The 21,327-nt window shown below is 42.5% G+C and overlaps 1 protein-coding gene across 2 annotated transcripts in view; it reads right to left on the bottom strand.

Annotated features, from left to right (window-relative positions):
• The window catches only part of ntrk3b (neurotrophic tyrosine kinase, receptor, type 3b), a 161,211-nt gene that overhangs the window by 122,451 nt on the left and 17,433 nt on the right, over positions 1-21,327 (bottom strand). For both annotated transcript variants that reach the window (XM_086107540.1, XM_086107541.1), the window contains exons 2-3: positions 4,609-4,683; positions 1,469-1,540 (exon numbers count right to left, since the gene is read on the bottom strand). In XM_086107540.1, the coding sequence (XP_085963666.1) occupies positions 1,469-1,540; positions 4,609-4,683 (147 nt within the window). The remainder of the gene's footprint in view (positions 1-1,468; positions 1,541-4,608; positions 4,684-21,327) is intronic.

The raw sequence follows: 21,327 nt of genomic DNA, 5'->3' as shown, positions 1-21,327 counted from the left end.
GTTCCTCAGGTCCTGCTCACTCCTGGAAGATAACAGTGCGATAAGAGGCTGTCATATGCTAAGACGTCAGCCTTTTGTTAAAGAAATGACTTTGCTCCTCGCCACCGCGCCGCTCGGCCCCTGCCGGACAAATTGTCCATTTAGAGAGCGGCGGCTAAATGGAAGCATGTCGCCTTTTTCGTCTTCTTTTTCAGCATGTTGAGGCCGTGTGCAGATAGCAATCCAATTATCCAAGGCAAATAATGGATGTCTCATTTAAGACGGGCGCCGTTCAGCCGCAGTAATGGCGCTGCTTCCATTCACCCGTCACTCCGTCCGTATTTTCCCAAATACCCCAAAGCCACTCTCTATCAACAACATCATCGTGAGCTCACGGCTCGACCCGTCGGCGAGCCATGAAGCAGTGTTGAGCAGACTTTTGTGCTTCAGAGACATATGATTTTTTTTTAATTAAACAGATAGATGGGCTAGATCATTTGTAGATTCCTTAAACAAAGCTTGTCTATTTTATCGTCAACAATTTTAAAAATGTGTCAAAATTGTATGAATTGTAAAAAACGATCCATCACATTCATTTACAGTCTATGTCAAACACATTTAAGTCACAGACCGCATTGTTGTTAGTTTCTCTCAGAGAGACAATATGACAGTGAAACCATATCAATGTATCGTCACATCATGTTACATCAGGGGATGCGTCACCGAAAAAAAAGACGATTTGATACGTATGTCAATACGTGCGATGCAAGTCAAGGACGGTTGGATTTGGTAAGTGGAACGATTCCATTTGGTTCAATTCCGTCGTCTGACAATTTGATTCGATATGGCTCGATTTAGTTCAAGGGAGTTTCTAGGTGTCGTTTGAAATGCCTGAATGAACTTGTCAATACTTCAAATGTGGCATTTCTTGGTTGATGGGAAAATGAAGAATCAAGATGTTTCATGAACCAGCTCTCTTTTCAAGAGGAGTGCTGGTTCATGAAGCAAAATTGTATCACTACATTACCTTCAAAGGTATTAAAAACAATTTGACATGCTGTATATCGACATATTTTCAAGTGGAACGAAATTGGTTCGATACAATACTCATATTTGGATTTTCTGATTCTAATTGGGGTGTTTTTTGTGACAGCTAACCCATTTCTAAATAAAAAGTCAAGGAAAATCACATGTTCAACTGTTTTCTTTTATTTTTGGGGTGGTAATAAAAATTGTTTGCAAAACATTTGCAATTTTGGTCCAAATTCAAACAAGAAACAGGCTGTGTAGGCATATGACTTGCTTTAGCGAACCACATCAAATCATGCGGAGGGTCAGATTTAGTCTCCGGTCCTTGAGTTTGACACATGTAATTGTAAATCCTTGTTGGACCAGATTTAAGAATAAAGTGGGGAGTCAGTTGCACACGGGCCATATTTTGCCAAGCTTTGGCAGACTGTACGAGGATATAGACAGGATATTTACTCACATGTAGCGTAGGTGTGGATTCTGCGCAAAGGCTCGGGGCTGGATCACCCTCAGGTTGCAATTCATGATGGTGCTGCAATGAATAAAAAGGGAAAGAATGAACGGCAACGTGTGAGTGTGAGCGGAGCGCAGAAAGGCTGCAGCGTGGGAGAATGCGAGCATTTTTTCCCCATTTTTTTTCTTATTTCCTATATCTCGGCCTGTTTTGTGCACCCAAGTGTGTAAGCGTGTGTGTGTGCGCAGGGGTTTATTCCTTTTTTTTTTTTTTTTTTTTTAATATTATGTAACTCAGCCCCCTGCCCCTGCAAAAAAAATATGTGAGCTGATACATTCTGGCACAAACTGTATCAACTGTAGTGTTTGTGGTTTAGGTTTTTTTTTTTTAGTTTTTTTTAATGTCAAAAGGCAGTTTTAGTTCACAGGTCAAGTTGTCAGTTAACACATATGTTTTTATGTACGTGTAAAGACATTTAGAGATTGCAAATTAAAAAAAAAATCTGTGTTGTCGATTCAAGAAGTGCTAAATTCAAGTTTGAATTTATATTTGTTTGAAATTGCCTGCTGAAAATGTTTCTCCACGATAAATTAGTTTGCTGCAGTGCGCGGTGTGGATTGAAAAAATATCATCTGTTTATTTTATAAAAAAGGAAAGCAATTGGTTTTTCATGATAAAGTCAGATGTTTTGAGTAAAAATATCGTCTATTCATTTGTTCTGTTGTATTGTCATATTTTTAATTGTAGAACAAAAACATTGGTTCAGGTCCCAAGGATTCACTGGGGGCGGGAAAGAATTGCTTCTTTAAATGACTCATTTGCTCATCAACTGAGGTCCTTGATTAGCAAAATTGTTCCTCAGAAAAAAAATGCCTTATACATCATTGAAAAGGGAATCAGGTGTGCAAAGGACCTTAACATTTGCAAAAGCATTTAAGTTCTTCAGTTCTAACTTCATTTCGTTGAAAATGAACCCGTGTCTCGTAGAGATAAAAATGGTGAAGGGAAGACATTCGGACACGCTTTCGCTCACCAGCAAGAAAATCCACTGCAGCGAGTCCAAACAGTTCTGCCTCATCTAAATCCAATTTTAATTCCAAATGTAACTCCGCTCAGCGTAAAAGCGCCCCGCAGCTGAAGTTCTAATGCTGTAATCAAAGCTGTCCCTCACTGACATCATCACCGTGCGTCTCATCATTTTGCGGCGTGCCATTTAAACTCACCCATCATGCTTCTGTGTTTTGTTTTTTTTAACAGAGAGGCGCAAGTCAACCCCCATCACATTATCGCTACGAAAGACAATTTAGACCCTCATGAACCTCAGACAGTTTAGTCTTCAATCAACCAAACATAAGTGCATGTTTTTGTAAACTTGAAAGGCCATTTTAGGTGGTTTACGTACATCACGTGCATCACAAAAAATTAAAAATGTTGTCATCTTCAAAAACAATTTAGTCTTTTTTCTTTTTGTAAACATTCAACTCCTCATCTTCAAAACTGATCTTTGATGAGCCTGCGGTATGTTTGTGCAAACACTTCCAAAAAGTGGAGTCTTTGACAAGATAAAGTGTGTTTTTGTCAACACCACAGACAATTTCCAGTCCTCAACAAGCCTGTGTGCATTTTTTTGTCAACACACTGTCAAGTTTTTAATTTTAATTAATAACCTCCGTGTGGTGAAAACACCCAGTCTGTCTTTTCATGGCTGTTTTTGTAAACATAAAAGATGCTGTTGACTTGAATGAACCAAGCAATTTTTTTTGGAAACTGCTGTCTGCTGCAAAGAAGAATCTGTTTGAGTGGCCTTACGCGACCGCCATCATCATCATCATCATCATCATCAACATCTTAATGTGGCACTCTGGTGGATATTTTATTTTAATCTATTTGCAATTAAAGCATCAACAGAAACATGCACAGCACCTCTTTCATTAGCACACAGCTCTCTGGCATATTTAAAAATCCGCCGTTTTTCATGAATGATTGCGTCTCATATTGTTGTTATCGAAATGCGGACTGACGAGCATCAAACCGGGCGACGGGACTGTTACGGGCCCAAGCCGACCCCTTCACCCTCGTCCACCCCCTCGCCCTCGCCCACCTCCCTTGCCACTCGCCATCTCGCCACCCTCCTCTCACGGTTGTGGCGGTAATGAGAAAAATGCTAATTTGCTGCTGGAGATATTACACTTGGCCTCCCTGATGAGGGATCAGCAGGATCAGGGGAGAGAGGCCTGCTCTGAGTTTTGAAAGGGCGGCGTAGGAAAAAAAAAAAGACAAGGCAGGAGGAAGAGGTCAGCAGGTAGCCATTGAGAAGTGGCGGTGGGAGTAGTCGGAACAGACTGTTGCGGCACGATGCAGGAACAATGAAGGGGGTTTTTTTTGGTTTATTTCTCGTTTTTTCTTTTCTGTAGAATGCAGCATTGTAATTTATCGCAAATTATTCCAAGCAACACACTTGGAGAACACGTCTTATACAATCTCCTGACTTTGAGTAATTATCATCAGAAAGCCCATCTCAATGATGATACTAACCAAAACAGCAGCACCTACAAAAGCACATGACCTGTTTTGTTTTGTTTTTTGTTTGCTATTGTTGTTGAATTAAAGTCACATGTTGTAAAGAACTTTCCTGCACTTTATTAACTTTTTAATTATTTTTTTCCTGAAATGCGATACGCAAGCCATTCGATGAAACCTATCTGCAACATGTCACAATATACTTGCCTTGTAATGCTACTTGATGGACCTGTGTCAATTCCGCAGTGTGGGGAAATAAGGAGGTCATTATTATTTCTACATGATTCAATCTTATCATTTCAATCAGTACCATACAAAATAATGCAATGACCTACCACTCAGTTATATGTGTAGCCGTATCAATATGACGGTGTAAGAGATAAGGATGGGATATCAAGACAAATCACAAACCTTCCTCACTGATGTTCAAAAATCACTCGACCAAGATGCCATACTGTCATGTTACCAATTTAAAAAAGCTGTTTTGGTTTCATATCACGTTAAGAAATACTTCTTTGTTTGTTTGTTTTTTTTTGTTTATTTTGTTTGTTTTTGGATTAAGCAGGTTACACTGTCTGAGGCTCACTTACACCTTCCCTTCTAACGGCTAATTAAATGACACTCACAGTCTCTGCAGTCCAGTGTAGAGTTCCATGTCCACATCCCGCAGCGTCTGCAGTCCCGTCCAGTTCTCGATGTGTCTGTGGGTAGAACAAAATAGATGATTAAGCGGGCTGCAAAAGAAAAGGAAGTGGTGCCGACAAATCCATAAACATTTAAATGGCTATTATCGAAAAACCTGGCGACAGGATGCTCTCTGCCGGCCTAGCGCAGATGTAATTGCACAAGAGGCAGGCAGCGGCGTTAGTCTGATGCGAGGAGGACAGTGGCTGCTGATGCTAGACTGGCGGGCTAATTCCAGCCCCCGCCCCTCGCCACAAAAATGTCGAGCCGCTGTTGAATTAGCTTTTGGGGACGGGGGTACAAGTAAAGTGTTTGTGCGTTGATGGAAAATGAGCAATAAACAAACAGACCGGTTGAATCAGTCGAGAGAGCACGGGGAAAATGGCACACGGCCTAATTGCTTTGTTTAGATGTTAACTGGCAACACCCGACAAAATGAAAGGTTCTTTTCCTCCACGTCAAGCAAAGATGTACACAACATAACTCGAAATGTACGTGCTGTTCCCCACAGAGCGTCCTCCAATTGTCTTGATACATATGGTTGGATAACTACTGGATAACTACGCTACATCACAAATTTGTCTGGCTTTTTACAGTATACAGGCAAGTTACATGCCCTCAGTGTCGCACCATGTTATGCTGCAACATGCTAAACGGTAAGGAGCTGTTATTAAAATAACTTCTATGCTAATTTCCATGATTCCGTCTTTGGTATTTGACAATATAGGCTAGAATTACGATTGCAGGCTTTGGTAAGATGAAATCCTTTGGTCTGGTTGAACATTTTAATGCTTAAATATACAGGTTCCTGGTATTTTTGCAGATGCGCCGTTGTGGGTGTGCACACAGATTAAAAATCATTCCGCGAGTGGCACAGAACTTGCCATAGCGGAAAGCTGGAGTCTATGCAGGAGGTCAAAGTACAAAGCATGTTTATAAGTCACTGCAAGCAGACCTCAATTAGCAGGTGATGTAAAGTTAGTTAGTGGCTGTTTTTACTAAGTTAACGCATTTACAGTTTTTGGGAAGAGTAAAACTAAAATAAATACTTTTATATGGATTCTCTATATTGCAGATTTTCACCTGTTTGATGGGTTTGGGACGTATACAATGCCCTGCATAATTATTGGCAACCTGTTCAACAAATGTTATTTTTATTGCAGAAGCATACTCTCATTCATTGAACCACAATTGAAAATAAATTATTTTCATTGGTTGTTTTTTATTTCGCACTTTTGCCAAATTCAAGTTATTTCTTTGACCACTGTGTTTTTTTTTCTTTCATTAACAGAGGGCTACCAATCATTTTGTCCATGTGTGTCACAATATAGGTACAGTATGTCCTTTTTTTTTTTTCTTCTAAGTAACAGTCTGGAGGGGAGAGGTGAACTCGAAGTCACATTGAGCCTCTGTGGCACTTCCGAACTAGGTCGTGCACTGCATTGTGTGACACGGCACGCTGTCCTTTGGCAATCCTTCAACTGCATCCCTTTCCAGTACGGCTCAGAACCATTATTGATGGATTGTGTGCAGCTCCATTTCCAACATCCTCATCATCGGCATCATCTGAGAGTGACGTTGTAATGCATTCCTTGACATTTTAAAGAAAACATATCATGTACTTCTTCTTCCAACTTAAAACGGTTCCCATATGTCCTGATATGAAACATCTCCGTGGCATGCCTTTGTTTAAAAAAATAAATAAATAAATAAAAATGAAAACCCTCCGGAGGATCAATTCTGACATATTTCTACAACATATTGTTGACATAGTGAAACCAAACTGGGCATGGCATCGCTCCGACTTGCTATAAGCTCAGTTTGAATATAAACAAACAAAAAACTGCAGTTTGCCTCCAGCCGACTGTCTGTTGGCTGTTGATACCGGTACCATGACAAAGACAGGAGATTATATGTAAAAAATATATTGAGAGTGTGTGTTTGTCTATAATATGCACTGAGAGAGCTGCTTATATTGTAGCTGTGCGCACCTAATGCAGTCAATTGCACTCCCATTTCAAACAGCGATTATAACCACATTGTCCACGGATACCTCTCAAATCAACCTAATGCCGTTGCTGAACAAAGTAATAATATGGAAGAACGGACAGAGTAATTAGCGTCTTCACGCATGCGGCATTTAGTGAGAGCAGGGAGGTCATTGATGTTGTTCCCCCTTGCAAAAAAAGCCTCCGCTTAGTCACGTGATCCATTCGTTGCCATGACGACGTTACAATCGCGTGCGAGGCGGCTCACCGAGAACACACACTAAAAGCATATTTGTGTTGATCTTGATGTGGTCTTCAGGGGGGCTAGGTTACACATTACCTAAAAAATAAGGTAAATAGAGCCGAAATATCACAGTAATCAGGCATGCGGTCTGAAATTTTGGGGTGGGGGGGAGGTGTCAATCAATTGTGACATCACAAAGCTTCTGTTTTGCCGGCATTTTTTTTTCTTTGCAATACCATGAGGTCATGTAACACACCCGTGATGCAAACACTGGTTAGGTAATAGGAAAGGTAAAAAAAAAAAAAAAATCTTCACAATACACGCTAAGAAAACGAAAACAATTGGAGGACAACTGGGACATCCAGGATTCATTTTTGCTGACTATGGTCAGGAGAAATTTGATTTGTGAGAAGACTAAGGACAGCAAGAAAAGGGGACGTATCACATGATCAACGTGAGCAGTTGTGTTTATATCTGTCACTTCTCGTCGTGACTCCTCAAAGAAGTGGCAATGTCATTTTCTTCAAGAGGAGACCAGGGGCTGCGAGAAAATGACATCAAAGTAGGACAGTGGACTGCAATATTCAAGCACAACAGGCAAAAAAATAAAGCTAGCAAGTGTGTTGGTTTTGTCATGTCCAGCCATGTTTCAAACGCTCCTGTTACATGATACTTTGGTTCGAGAGAAGACTGAGGGTAGCTAAAGACGGGGGAGCACTGCTGTCGACACCGTGCAGTACAGTACTAAGACACAAGTGATAAGAAAAGTAGTTAAGATTGCACGACTGACTGTGTCTTATGTGTTGTGTTGTATTATTTGTCATTTTATGTTACTGTTCTTTTGATGGCGACGAGGGCACCCGCAGCGGCTCCTCTCTCTCCTGAGGAAAGACATTTCATCTGTGCTGTATGTTGCACATATAGCACATTTGACAAAAAAGTTGACATGAACATGGACATGAACATGAACATGGACATGAACATGAACATGAACAGCAGCCAAGGATAATGTTAGCCTGTGCGCTGTTTTGTCATATCTAGCCATGCATCAGCAAATGGACTGTATTTGCGGATGTGGTACGTATGTAGTATGCAGAGTAATATTTTTTGTACTTTTATATTCTGATATTTTGTAATCTGTACCCTCAGGATGGTGGTATTGTACTGTCTTTTATGTTTAATCCATGTAATATTTTTTTTTAATTTTGAAGAGGTAAAAAAAAAAAACAACTTAGCAATATTGGCTAATATGAAACACTTACATTGTGATAACATTTTCAGCTCTCTCGCCCAGCCCTAATTTCCAACTGCACGTTGTCATGCTTGTCACCCTGTATTATTTTGCACTTCGGTTGATTTTGAAAACTTAAACTCACAGAGTTGTCAGTGAGTTGTTTGTGTTCTATTTTGAACTTAAATTCTCGATTGCAGACTGTTCTGTCTTTTGTCAGGGATAAATAAAAGGTCTTTCGTTAAAATAACCTGTCATTGGTTAAATACAAATTGTCTGTCTCAAAAAGTACGAGTGGTATCAGTTACTTGATTTCGGTCAAAAGAGACGAGAACTCGCACTGGTATCAGAGTGAAAATAAGTGGCATCAAACATCCCTCATAATGTGTGTTTACCATAGACTTTGCTCGCCGTGTATCCTCGGATGCTTCAATGAGGCAGCAATTTTTATTCAAACGAAGACTTGAGTAGTTTTATACCTAAACGGAGGTGCGCACTTTTCAGCAGCTACACACAAACACTCCATATTTAAATATTTCATTTTCTACTGCATTTTAATTTGGGAGCTAATTTTTGCTGTATTTGTCTGGGAGTATATTTCTCAAGCCCCCCCCACCCCCCAACCTCCCACTGAGTGAGAGTGCCAGAACACCCCTGTGAAATATTGATGTAATAGAGAGATATGAAAAGAATATATAATGCAAATATATAATTTAGCGCAATCTCCCTGTCTCCATTTTGCGTCAACAAAACAACAAATAGAGGGAGGCAGGCGACGGCTCCCCGCGGACTGCAATCTGATTGCGCTGATTGTCGGCGTCGCGCTGAATACACTTTGTGGATTCGACACTTGCATAAAAAAAGAAAAAGAAAAAGAAAGAAAGAAATATTATGAATAAAAATATGCATATGACTGACAACAATACTGCAATTCAATCTCCCGTTCTCTTCGCCGCAGGAAAGGATGAATAGAAAATTGAATGCGACAAAAGTTCCAAGATGCTCACATTACAATGGCCCTGCAGTTTTATTCAAGAGGACGCGAAGGGTTGCGAGAGAACCGAACATTGCCGCAAAGTGGAGATGGTGGAGTACAAACGTGCGCGTATGTTTGTCATTTCTGGCTGTGGATGCTCAAATGTTGCAATTTCATTTATGAGGACACTAAAGAAGTAACAAGAAAATCTAGCGCAGCAGTCAACTGGAGACTGCGGCGCATCAAAGTGCAGTGTCCAGAAGCGCTCATCTATCGAGCTGGATTTGGTGTGTACACACTGCTCGCTGACATATGAGCATATGTATGGTTTTACAACCTTCTGCGCTCAAGCCTGAACCGGGTGGCAAAATTGCTGGAGGAGAACGCCCCGCCAGCAAACAGTAACAGATTCCACCCCGGCGAGGGCCATCTGTTGTGTTGTGGAGGCCCCGGGCCCTGCAATGTGATGCCACGACCACACACACACACACACACACAAAATAGCAAATTTTAATCAGAGATGGCTTCATGTGTCCCTAAACATATTTTCAATGCTGATTTTTAAAATGTCCTTTTTTTTTGTTCCCTGGCACATCAGGTTTGAGATATTTTCAGTTTGACCAACAAAAGCTTGCGCAAGTATTTTAGCATATTTTGTAATTTGTAGCTATAAGTTTTCAGGGAAAAAAAATCCTGACACTTGAACTAACCCTTCATTCAAAATTACTACAAAATATATTACGGTTATATATTTTTGTTATTATGTTACAATTATTTTGAAAACCTGAGCAAAAGGGGCAGATTCGGAATTCGATAAAAATTATAATCTTATAAAAAAAAATCATCGGTTTACAACAAAAACAAAGGAACTGACCAAGCCCCTCCAATACCTTTGGGGCGGCCTTTGTCTATATGCACTTCGCAATTGACTGCCGAGAACGCCATGGCGTACCCCGCCTCTGACCCAAAGTCAGCTGGAATAGACTCCGGCTCACCCGTGACCCGATGATAAGATAACCAGTATAGAAAAATGGATGGCTAGAAAACAAAGAAATGTATGTTCGAAAGGTCTCGCATGATTGACAAATCACTGGAGCCGCATATGATGAGTGGCATAGGATGTGGCTTTAAGACTCCGAGGCTTCTGAATGAAAATAATAAAAACTACAGTAGATGAATCAACTATGTGGCATAAATGTATTAAACACGCTGGAGACAAAACTTCTGGCTTTAAATAAATATATATATATATATATATATATATATATATATAGGCGGCCCGGTAGTCCAGTGGTTAGCACGTCGGCTTCACAGTGCAGAGGTACCGGGTTCGATTCCAGCTCCGGCCTCCCTGTGTGGAGTTTGCATGTTCTCCCCGGGCCTGCGTGGGTTTTCTCCGGGTGCTCCGGTTTCCTCCCACATTCCAAAAACGTGCATGTCAGGCTGATTGAGGAGTCGGAATTGTCCCTAGGTGTGAGTGTGGGCGTGGATGGTTGTTCGTCTCTGTGTGCCCTGCGATTGGCTGGCAACTGATTCAGGGTGTCCCCCGCCTACTGCCCGGAGATGGCTGGGATAGGCTCCAGCACCCCCCGCGACCCTAGTGAGGATCAAGCGGTTCGGAAAATGGATGGATGGATATATATATATATATATATATATATATATATATATTTTTTTTTTTGCTGTATTTTCCTTGTGATTGTGCAAACACTTTTCCCTTCCGCTGTCGCGGTGATTTACGGCTGTATTGCAATGAAGTAAAGCGCCACCGCCGCCGCCACCTTAATGGGAAAATGTTTAATAAAACACAATGTCTCTGGTGCGTTCCCCGGGATATTGATCTCACCTCGCCTCGCGTCGGGCCAAACACTCCAGAGGAGGGACGTGCTGGGTCAGAGTAGCACTCCGTTAGATTAAAGCAGCCGCCTGACATCAATCAGATAGCCTTGTGCGTGTGTGTTTTTAGGGGGGGAGGTCTCTTCCATAGTACGTGCTTTTGTAAGGCATTTTTGTCTTGGGTATGCCAAACAAAGCCTCCCAATTGATCGTGCATTTTGTAGCACAGTCAATGTGATTCTACAGTTGAAGGCCTGTTGTTATGGACCAACCTTGCACACTATAAATAGAAACACAGTGCAATCTGTGGCCAGTTGGCTGGCCAGGATGACCACATGCAAGTGGACACAAGTGCAACCGAGAAGTCATCATTTATCCTCTCATTTGAAGTCAGGGTTTGACGAAATTAGCCTTAATGTAGTGAATGTAACTTGAGCGCTGACTGGCAAACCCTCTAAACACCGTGCCTAGAAAGAAACCGGAAAAGACTGAGACACTTTTTGTCAACATTTTCGATTATGTGCAAAAGGCCCATAATGTAATTTCTCATCATTAATGCCATTCATCAATTGATCCTTCCTTCAACATTACTGGGAAATTAATCACTATGTCCAGTCACGAGTGAGCTATTTTTAGAATGGGCAACTCTGGTCCCGTGGGGCTACCTTGGCGACATCTGGTGTAACGTTAGTTTTTTTCTGTACAATAAGATAAGATAAGATAAGAAAACCTTTATTAGTCTCGCAATGGAGAAATTCCCAATTCACAGCAGCCAAGTTATGAAAGGAAGAAGTAGAAGAACAAAATATTGGAGCTGCTGTAAAGGCAGCCACTCTCGCGGCGCCATCTTGAAGTCAAAATAACACAACACATAAGACACAGACAGTCGTGCAATCTTAGTCACTTTTCCTGTATACATTTTGTTGTTTGAAGCAGTTATGGATTAAAGAGGAGAGGATCAAACTGTCAATGATCTGATCCGCAGAAATTCCACTGCGGTTGTTTTGTTATTACCATCCTCGCTAACAAAAAGCAGATTCATTCTGGCGATGAGAAACATCGCACAAACAATTGTCACGGTTGCTCAGCTACTCCAAAAAGGAAACAAGCTACATTTCGCCCACTTAGTCATCGGTAATGTGAAGATCAGACTTTGCAAGCTGCAGGATTTGATTATCTTGAAGTGACAGGCGACATTCAATTGACTGCCGTATAAAAGGAATAATTGTGCAGCACAACTGCACTGCGGGATGAATGGCAAAGGATTCAGTACAAATGCTCGTGTACAGAAGATTTGGGTAAAAGTAGAATGAAACGAATGCGCTTGAAAAAGTTTCCCCTTATTAGCTCGCACCGAGAAGTAAAAACTTTTCAGTGAGTCGTCATCCGCTGAAGTTGAAAAACAAACAGCCTGTTTTGACAGTCATGGGTAAAAAGTACACATAGCTATTTGAAAATGAGGGTTCAAAGTAAAAAGTTGCCAGAAAAGCAAAAACTCAAGTACCTACTAAATCTACTTGAGTACAGTACTTATACTTCCCATGAGTGGTATATTTACAAAATAAGTGGACGCTGATCACATCAGAGCAAAAAATGCAAATATTTCCATGAAATGTAACCCTTGGGAGAATTTAGAGCATATTCTAGTCGGGAAGGACAGCAGGCAGCAGACAAAAAAAAAAAAACGCATTGTGGACGGCGAGAGCAACAACTTCCTCTTGTTGACATTTTGTCAAGCGCATAAGAGCAAAAGGCGACGGATTAAACGAGCCGTGCGACGCCACCACGCTTGTGTCCTCCACTTTGGAAAGTTCACGCAGGGTTGAGGAATGTGCGTCAGTGACCGCGTCTAAGATGGAGGCTGCGCGTTTGGAATTGAATCTTGCCCTTTTAATCAGGCCACAACATTAGCATTAGGAACACAAACTAATGAGTTAATACCACGGATAGGTTAGGCTGTTTGTTGTGCGGGGTTAGAGTGTGGGCCAGGGTTAGGCACTGTTTATTTTCTTTTTATAAAGCAATCTATGCCTCCATATGGCGATCCAAATGAACACCCGCTCGGTTGAGCCGGTGTACGTGCGAAGGCAATGTCATTCCGGATGTGTCGGCTCAGAGTGCTATCACACGGCCGATGATATTCCCGGTAGTGCAGATGCCCCCTCGATGCCAACCCCCGCGTTGTTCCGTGTCACCGCCACAGCCCACCTCCCAAGTCCCAATGACGGCGTGCACAGTCAAAATCCAGCAAGGGAAGGGAATGTCCCGACCGCACGTTGCGCAAAAGGTATCACTTCCACGCACATGACTGAGTCCCGAACATGCGCGGACAAAACGAAAAGGACTATAATTAGAGTGCCATTTTGCCAAGTGTCACCGCGGCTATGATCCTCTCTGGATTCAAAGAAGCTGCCGTCGGCCCGAGCCGCTGAGGCGTGTCGTTGCGGGAGCTTCGCACACATCAGCGACTGTCACTGGCAACGCCGCGCACCTCCATCTGCGCCACGTAATGAGCTGAATACATCAGCGCTGTCGAGCCCCCGCGCCATCAGAATCAGCCTTATTGGCCAAGTATGTAGAAACACATGAGGAATGTCTCCTTTCGTATGACTTACACTAGTATTGAAGAAACGAGTAACTATGACAAACGGTCGGGAGCTTTTATAATGAGCTCATATGATGATGCTAACACTAAAGCAAAAAAAAAAAAGCACCCATTCATGAGCAAGTGACACGGCATTACCATGTGTCGTTAAAAGACGACATATTATAGAAATGTGACTTTTTAGTTGCCCGGTATACAAATAGTTGGCTGTGATTGGCAGGCGAGTTCCGGGTGTGCCCCGCCTCTCACCCAAAGTCAACTGGGATAGCGTCCAGCACACACACACATCGACTCTCGTGAGGAGAAGCGGTACGCAGAATGGATGGATGAACAAACAGTTGGCTGTCTGGAGTCGCTAATTGGAGAATGACAAAACCAAGTCATTTTTTTTCTCCTCACAATTACGATGCATATTTGACATTGGCTTTCGTCAATCGCAGGGTTTGCGTTTCAAACCAGCCGATCAGTATTGGGTTCCTATTGTGACAACAAGTCGAGCTCATTTAAATAATCTCACCTCCACACTGAGTTTTGTGTCAATTTGACAGCGACGCTGTTGGCGGACTCGACTTTCTGTCAAAGCCACAAAGCTAACAATGATGTTGTCAGCACATGTCATGTTATTTTTGTTATATTTTGAACTTAGAAAAAAAAAAGAAAAAAGTAAAAGATTGAATTTTTGATTCAGAATTGAATACTTTATTTTAATTTTAAAATATTAAAGATAAGATAACCTTTATTTGTCCCACACTGGGGAAATTTGCAGTCTACAGCAGCAAAATGGGGGGGGGGGGATATTGTACAAAAATAAATGTTTCAGAAAAGAAACTGTACACAGTTCAATATAAGTGCAATATAAAATAAAGCATTAGCATTCATCTAATGGTTCAATATTTCTAATTCATAATTCATTAAATTATGAATTAGAAATATTGAACCACTTCATGAATGCACTACAAAAGAATGTATTTTCATTTACTCTTTTAGATGTAAAAAGAAACATTTGGGAATAAATACTACAGGACTCGAAACAATGTAAATGCTCAGTGGGTCAGATTAAAGAATGCAGTGGGCCATGTGTGCCTTATTTTGCTCAGCCCTGCTGTAAAAGTGTGATGTAATTCTTGAACTGTGGGCTATTTTGACTGCAACGCTTTTTTTCATTGCACATTTCATTTAGACACCAGGGAAGTGTTTGAAACCATTTCTGGGGAAAATTGCATATTTTGTTTCTTTTAAGACATAGAGGATATGTGGGGGGGGGGGGGGGGGGTTTGGCAGCAAGGACAAATGCAATTTCATTATAATCGCTTAGATGGGTTTGACCGACTCCAGAGGAGAGGATCTGTCACGTTAGTTGTTAAATGCTCCGCTTTGGCCGCCAGCTCGACATTAAAACCCCTTCAGATGCCAACCGGGAGGAGCGTTTTGGGGGGAATCACACAACTGTAGGGACATGTCAGGTTTGTGGGGAGTCAAGCTACGAAAATCATATCATGTACCAAAACTGCCAGCGTTCAAATCTTGTCAGCCTTCAGCAGTTGAGTATTCGAAAAGGACAAGCTTCACTCGTGGAATTTGTTTTTCTTTGGCTTTTTGCATGTTTGTATGAATGCCTGGCTAATGTTACCAAACCAATGTCAAAAGGCTCAACACGCTTCTTGAAAATGGCACACAACGTGTCTATTTCGCATCTGTGAGTATTTTAATTATCATGGCCATCATCATTAGAAAGATATCACGGATGTCAACAATACCGTAGTACAAATATTAAAACTTCCACAGTAATTAGTTTGGCCTTGTGTATCTTTGCGTTGTTTGGACAGACATGGGTGTGTATACTCTACATCATCAAGTACATCAAGCTAGTATTGATATGCAATTGTTCAAAGTAAGCTGCCACTTAAGGCAGCGTACTTTTTACAGAGCCGGTAAAAAACCACACACACACCCAATGACAGCCTTCACCAAGTGACTCTTGTCAGGACTATTTGGCGAAATTGCCGCCCTGTCAATCAACTGATCAAAGAAAAGTGGTGCTTCCTCAAATGAAAAACAACACCGCAGACATGAGCAAGTGGAATCAATGACGAAAAACAACCAGGGGCTAATTTTCTCCTCTTAAAGTCCCAAAGTAAACCATCAATAAAAGAAGAAGGAGCAAAAAAGTATATATTTGACAGGTTTTAAAAGAAACACGTCCTCTGACCATGCACTGCATGATTCATGAGCGCCCCCGCCCCCCTCGCCCCGGCCGCTTCCGTCAGCACTTCTTGTATGTCGACTCCCCTCCGAGTGCAATCGTGTTTAATCAAATAAGTGATCTGCGAGATCTGCTGGACGGTGGCCAGATACGCCACGTCGCATGCAAATGCAACTGAGCTTTTTGAGCCGGCGTTCTCAAGCACAGTTTTGTTCGAAGACTCGGTACGTATGTATTTGTCACAAATCCTCCCGTTCATGATCCATAAATCATCAACGCGTATTGCGCGTGGCTCCAGCAAGGGGCGAAACTTTGGAGCTGAAGCAATTATCTCTGTACCGCATTTTCCACACTAAAAGGCGCACTGGATTATGAGGTGCACCTTGAATGAATGGCCTATTTTTTTCATACATTGGGCGCAGTGTTATAAGACGCAATCTTCAATGCCTCCACTAGATGGAGCTACGCTTAAGGCAGAGGTGGGCAAACTACGGCCCGCGGGCCAAATCCGGCCCGTTGGTCTTTTTAATCCGGCCCGCCGAAGGTTGGTACACAATTAAGGTTCGATGTCAACGACTGCATTCATTTCATTTGGACTTGTAATGACAGGCATTTCAACGCCAGGTGGCACAGTTACTTGAAGTTGCAGAGCATTGGGAGGAAGGGGGAGACGATACGGAAGCCCGCATACGACGGAATAACGTACTCTTAAAGTCTGAAAAACGTGCCAAGAAATTCAAAATACTGCTTTTTAAATAAAGAAATCCAATTAATATTATGTCGAATTTAGTTCACCCTTTTGATCCGGCCCTCCATAGTATTTTCTGGTTCTCACGTGGCCCTATGCAAAAAATAATTGCCCACCGCTGGCTTAAAGAAACTCCAACAGAACGATCAGATGTCAGTAAAGCGTATTTAATAAAGCAGCGACACAGTTCACTTATCAACCAACAGCAAGTTCTAACATTGATTCGTTAACTTTGAACTCTCTTGCCACTGCTCTATTTCCGTGTTAAACTGCGTAACCGATCGCCTTAAGTTTGAACTCTGCGTTGTCAGCATGTCTCGAGCGAGGAGCCATTTTGGGGTTGACCTATTACCGTAATAACCATACACAAGGCGCATCAGATTTGAAGGCGCGCTGTGAGCTTTTAAGAAAATGGAAGACTTTTAGGTGCGCCTTTTAGTGCGGAAAATACGGTATCAATTAGGCTGGTGAGAATTGTTGATCATTCCTTTGAAGGTGTCGTTTCAAAAACATGAACGAATCAGAAGTCGGGAGTCTCAGACCCGACGATGGTGGTGCAGTCAGTATGTTCGTAGGGATTTATTTCGGAGGCTTAGTGGGAAAAAAAAGGGGGGGCTCCGCTGCCTACTGGAGCTCCTCCCAATCATTGCAACTCAGGAGGTGACTTGGAAAGGCCACCCTGGTCCGGGCAGAGATCACGAGGATGAGGATTAAACGTTCAGCGCACGTCCTTTGCCAAAGAGAGAGTTTCTCGTTCAATTCCAGGATACGATAAATCTGCGGCTGAGGGGGGCACGTCTGCGGTGGAATTCAATTAGGTAAGAAAAGAGAGGAAAGGATCACGACGATATGAGACGGCTGGCTGATGGCTGAGCTCCTGGCTCGCCGCCGTAATGAAGCCGGCCGTTCTTGAACCGCAACCAGATTGATTTGACTTGCGAGCTCAAGAGTTCATGCACCTTTTTTTTCTTCTTTTTCAAGTGAAGGACGTCGCCGCTTTGCGAGGGAACAAAGTGTTCTGTGTGATCTCGCCGCTATGTCGGGATTTCGATGAACCGGATTTTTTTTTTTTTTTACAAAGCTGCCAGCATCTGACGGATTCCAACGAGATCACCTCTGAACCGTTACGTCGTCGCTCCATTTTCTTTTCAGAAGAGCCGGGAACAGAAGACATATCAAATCTTCAACCACTTCATCTCACAGTTACATTAAAGTTCTCTTTGTGAGGTTCAGATCAGTTCAGAGTAGTGTCGAGGACACGCCTAATATAATGCGAGTAGGACTAACGTAATTGCCTTTGTGAGCCCCATTAAGATCCGTCATGCGGATAAACGAGCGTACGACAAAGAAGCAGCCGCTGCCGTGATTGGGGAAACAAAGTCATTACAGCCGGGTCTGAACTTGTCTGTCTGATGATCATCAGTCATGGCTTTGACATCATTTCGGATTTGAAATTGAATTACTCTTTCATTCGAAATAAAGTTGCGAACAGCAGCCAACAAGTCTGTGAGTTAACTCACATTTCATTATGGTCTGTCTGTTCGGTGGGTGTCGTTCAATTTTGGGAGTGATTGCACCAAATCTTTTGGACACCTTTGTTTTGGTCGGTAATGGCCAACGCGATCGCAAAAAATAGCCCCTTCAAACAAAATAGTACAGTCGTGTGAATTCAAAAACGTGAGATCTTTTTAATTTCAAAAACTGATCCATTAGTAGTTGTGCGTTTGCGTGCTCTGAGGAGGATTTCAAAACACAAATTGGTGCGCACAATATGAATGAGCGCAAATTTGGGCAGAGGCACGGTTAGTGAATCAGGCGCAGTCACTCCGGACCGAATTGGCAGATTTCCTTGGGTCTCTTTGGGGAGAGATTCTTGAGACTTTTTTGGTCCACACGCGATTTCTTCCGTCTACTAAATTTCATGTTGTCACTTAAAATGGGCTCCTGGAGCTGGATTCTATTTATTTATTTATTATTTATTATTATATATAAGTTTTTGGTGTGATATTCTTCGATGTTCACATTTGAAAGGGGGAAAAAAAAACCAAAAGATTTTTCCAATAATATGTGCCACCCACTACTCTAAACATAATATTCTGACTGAGATTGGGTTTGTGGATGTAGAAGGCAAAATGGCCGCCCCGTAAAATGGAAAAAAACGGGTGGTTGTTTCTGACGAATTCCCATATCAATCAGAATACTGTCAAACCTCGGTTTTCGAACGTCTCTGTACTCGACCAAATCGCTTTTCGACCAAACATTTCGAGTTTATGCCTCGGATTACGACCGAAAATCGGTTCTCGACCAAACTGAGCGCACTTGAATGTGCCACTTGACTCCTCTCGCCTTCCTTACACGAGGAAGTGACGCTTCCTCTTGTAGCGTTCCATTGTAAGCAGACGTGTTCAAGAAAGATTTTTTTTTTTTAAAAGAGCGTGGTTTCGCTTTTCGAACAAATCGGTTTTCGAACAGCCTTCTGTTCGGATTATGACCGAGGTATGACTGTACTGTGTTTAGACAAATGGCGGCGCATAGAACACAACTCGTCAATGACATTTTTGACTTCCTTTTTCCATCTCCTCTTTTTCTGACAGCATAGAGCTGACCTGGCATTCTTTTCATCCAGCAGCGTTTCATTTAAAAACAATGTCAAACTTGATGAGGTGTAATAAATTCATAAATCTGCCTGCCAGGAATACGACAGTAGTGCTGATGACATACACACCGGGGGCACTTTCGGAGGACTTGTAATTAAGTAATAATAATAATGCAAACTCTTTGCCTTCGTGCTCCCGGGGAATTAAAATAAAATGCTAAACTATATGCTTAGTGTGTATGTGTGTGTGTGTGTGTGTGTGTGTGCGCCACACAGAACAATTTCAAGATATTGCCTGACGGGTGAATTAGTATAATAGGGCCACACTTTAATTCACTCCTTGTTCTCTTTTCCAAAAGAGTCGTCAATCACTTGTCTTCATTGTGCTGCAAGCCCCTCCGCAAGATGACTCCCGATACACCCGAGTCAGGAGGTTTACACTATTTTAAGAGTGTTAATTTAATAAAGCAAATCAGATCCACACCGGCGCCAGGTGACAATAGGAAAGGTCAAGCGAGATCATTGTGGGAGTGTGCGTGCGTTTGCAAATGTGTACGTGTGCATGTGTGTGTGTGTGCGTGTGTGTGCGTGTCTCCATCTGCGCACTAATTAGCATTACTGTGATGAGGATGGGTGGAATTAGCACCTGCAGCAGGGGAACGGCGCTCGTAGGGAGGCACAGGTTTAGCCGCTGTGATATTTAGCCAGGCGGCAAAATGACACAGTGTGTTTACACTCATTGGTCACGACATTCGGGACACCGTCTAATGAGATCTCATACAAGAGCTGTAAACAACAAACACCTGCTTCCATTTGGGGCTCATTTGGGCAAATTTGGGGCTCATTTGGGCAAACCAAAATGGTGAACTTCCCGTTGCATTTTGGGCGTGGGTCCTTGTCACTTTTTTTTTGGTGCGTCATGTTGCGTTACATCTGTACACCCAATTTCACGTCGGTCCGTTAAACTGGTGTTTTTCCAAAGGGGTGGTATTTGGGGCCGCTAAAATAAGATACATATTGACAAGGAAAGGTGCACTTGCGGGGCGGCCCGTTGTTCCAGTAGTTAGCGCGTTGACCTCAAAGTGCAGAGGTCGTGGGTTTGATCCCTTTCGGCCTTTCTGTGTGGAGTTTGCATGTTCTCCCTGTGCCCGCGTGGGTTTTCCGTGGGTACTCCGGTTTCCTTCCACATTCCAAAAACATGCATGGCAGGCTGATTGAACACTCTAAATTGTCCCGAGGTGTGAGTGTGAGCGTGGATGGTTGTCCGTCTCTGTGTGCCCTGCGATTGGCTGGCAACCGGTTCAGGATGTCCCCCGCCTACTGCCCGCAGATGGCTGGGATAGACTCCAGCACGCCCGTGACCCTCCAAAGGATAAAGCAGTTCAGATCATGGATGGACGAACGCGCACTTGCAAAAATTAGCACGGGGTAAACTTTTATTGGGGGCGCTGGGAGTTTCATACTTGAAGCCCGCACTTGCAGTCGGGTTAAATTAGCAAGATGGTTCTTGTAGCGTACTCTTTTGGAGGGGATGTCAGAGTCCCTGGAAGTCACAAACACATTTAAAAAAAATGCGAGATTTGTTTTTTCTTCTATATCACCACGATCATCGTAACTTAGTTTTCATTGCGATTTCTATTTCTGGTGTCAGAAAAAAAATTAATGGAGGAAAAAAATGTTTTGAAATCAGACAAAAGGCACTGTGTTCAATCTTGATACTTCCATTGTATGTTGGGGTGTATGTGTTTAAATATGTCTCTTAAAAGTATGTGAAATATTACCTTGGAAAGGGTGTAAGAACATTTAATGGCCTAACGTTTCATTGGACGTTGCCACTGTCTTCCCGCTGTCTTCGCCAACATCAATAACGGCATTTAACAAGTTCTCTTCATTGTCAATGTCACATCTGGATCACGTATGGAGTCTTCTCTGGGTCACCGGAGCGCCATGACAACAGCAAACACACATGAAAAGCTCATTTACAACAGCACACTCTAAAAGCGGTGATATCACAAGAAAAACTGCACAGACGGAACCTTTGGTGTTCAGAAAATGGCCTCCAGGCCACATCTGGCCTTGCGGCCACCTGTTATTGGCCCCTGAACTGTCATTGCCTTCTCCAAGATGACACAAAATCAGGTATTTGGAGTATTAGCATAGCCGAAAGCTACACTTAGCGCAGCGTGGTGCGCAATCCACTAGCTGTCATTCATGTGTTCGGATACTTCTGCCCA

Source organism: Hippocampus guttulatus, chromosome 3, assembly GCF_054856545.1.
Source record: "Hippocampus guttulatus isolate MCC_2025c chromosome 3, RoL_Hgut_1.0, whole genome shotgun sequence".
NCBI lineage: Eukaryota > Metazoa > Chordata > Actinopteri > Syngnathiformes > Syngnathidae > Hippocampus > Hippocampus guttulatus.
Note: the sequence above shows the minus strand (reverse complement) of the source record. Positions and strands in the feature narration are given on the sequence as shown.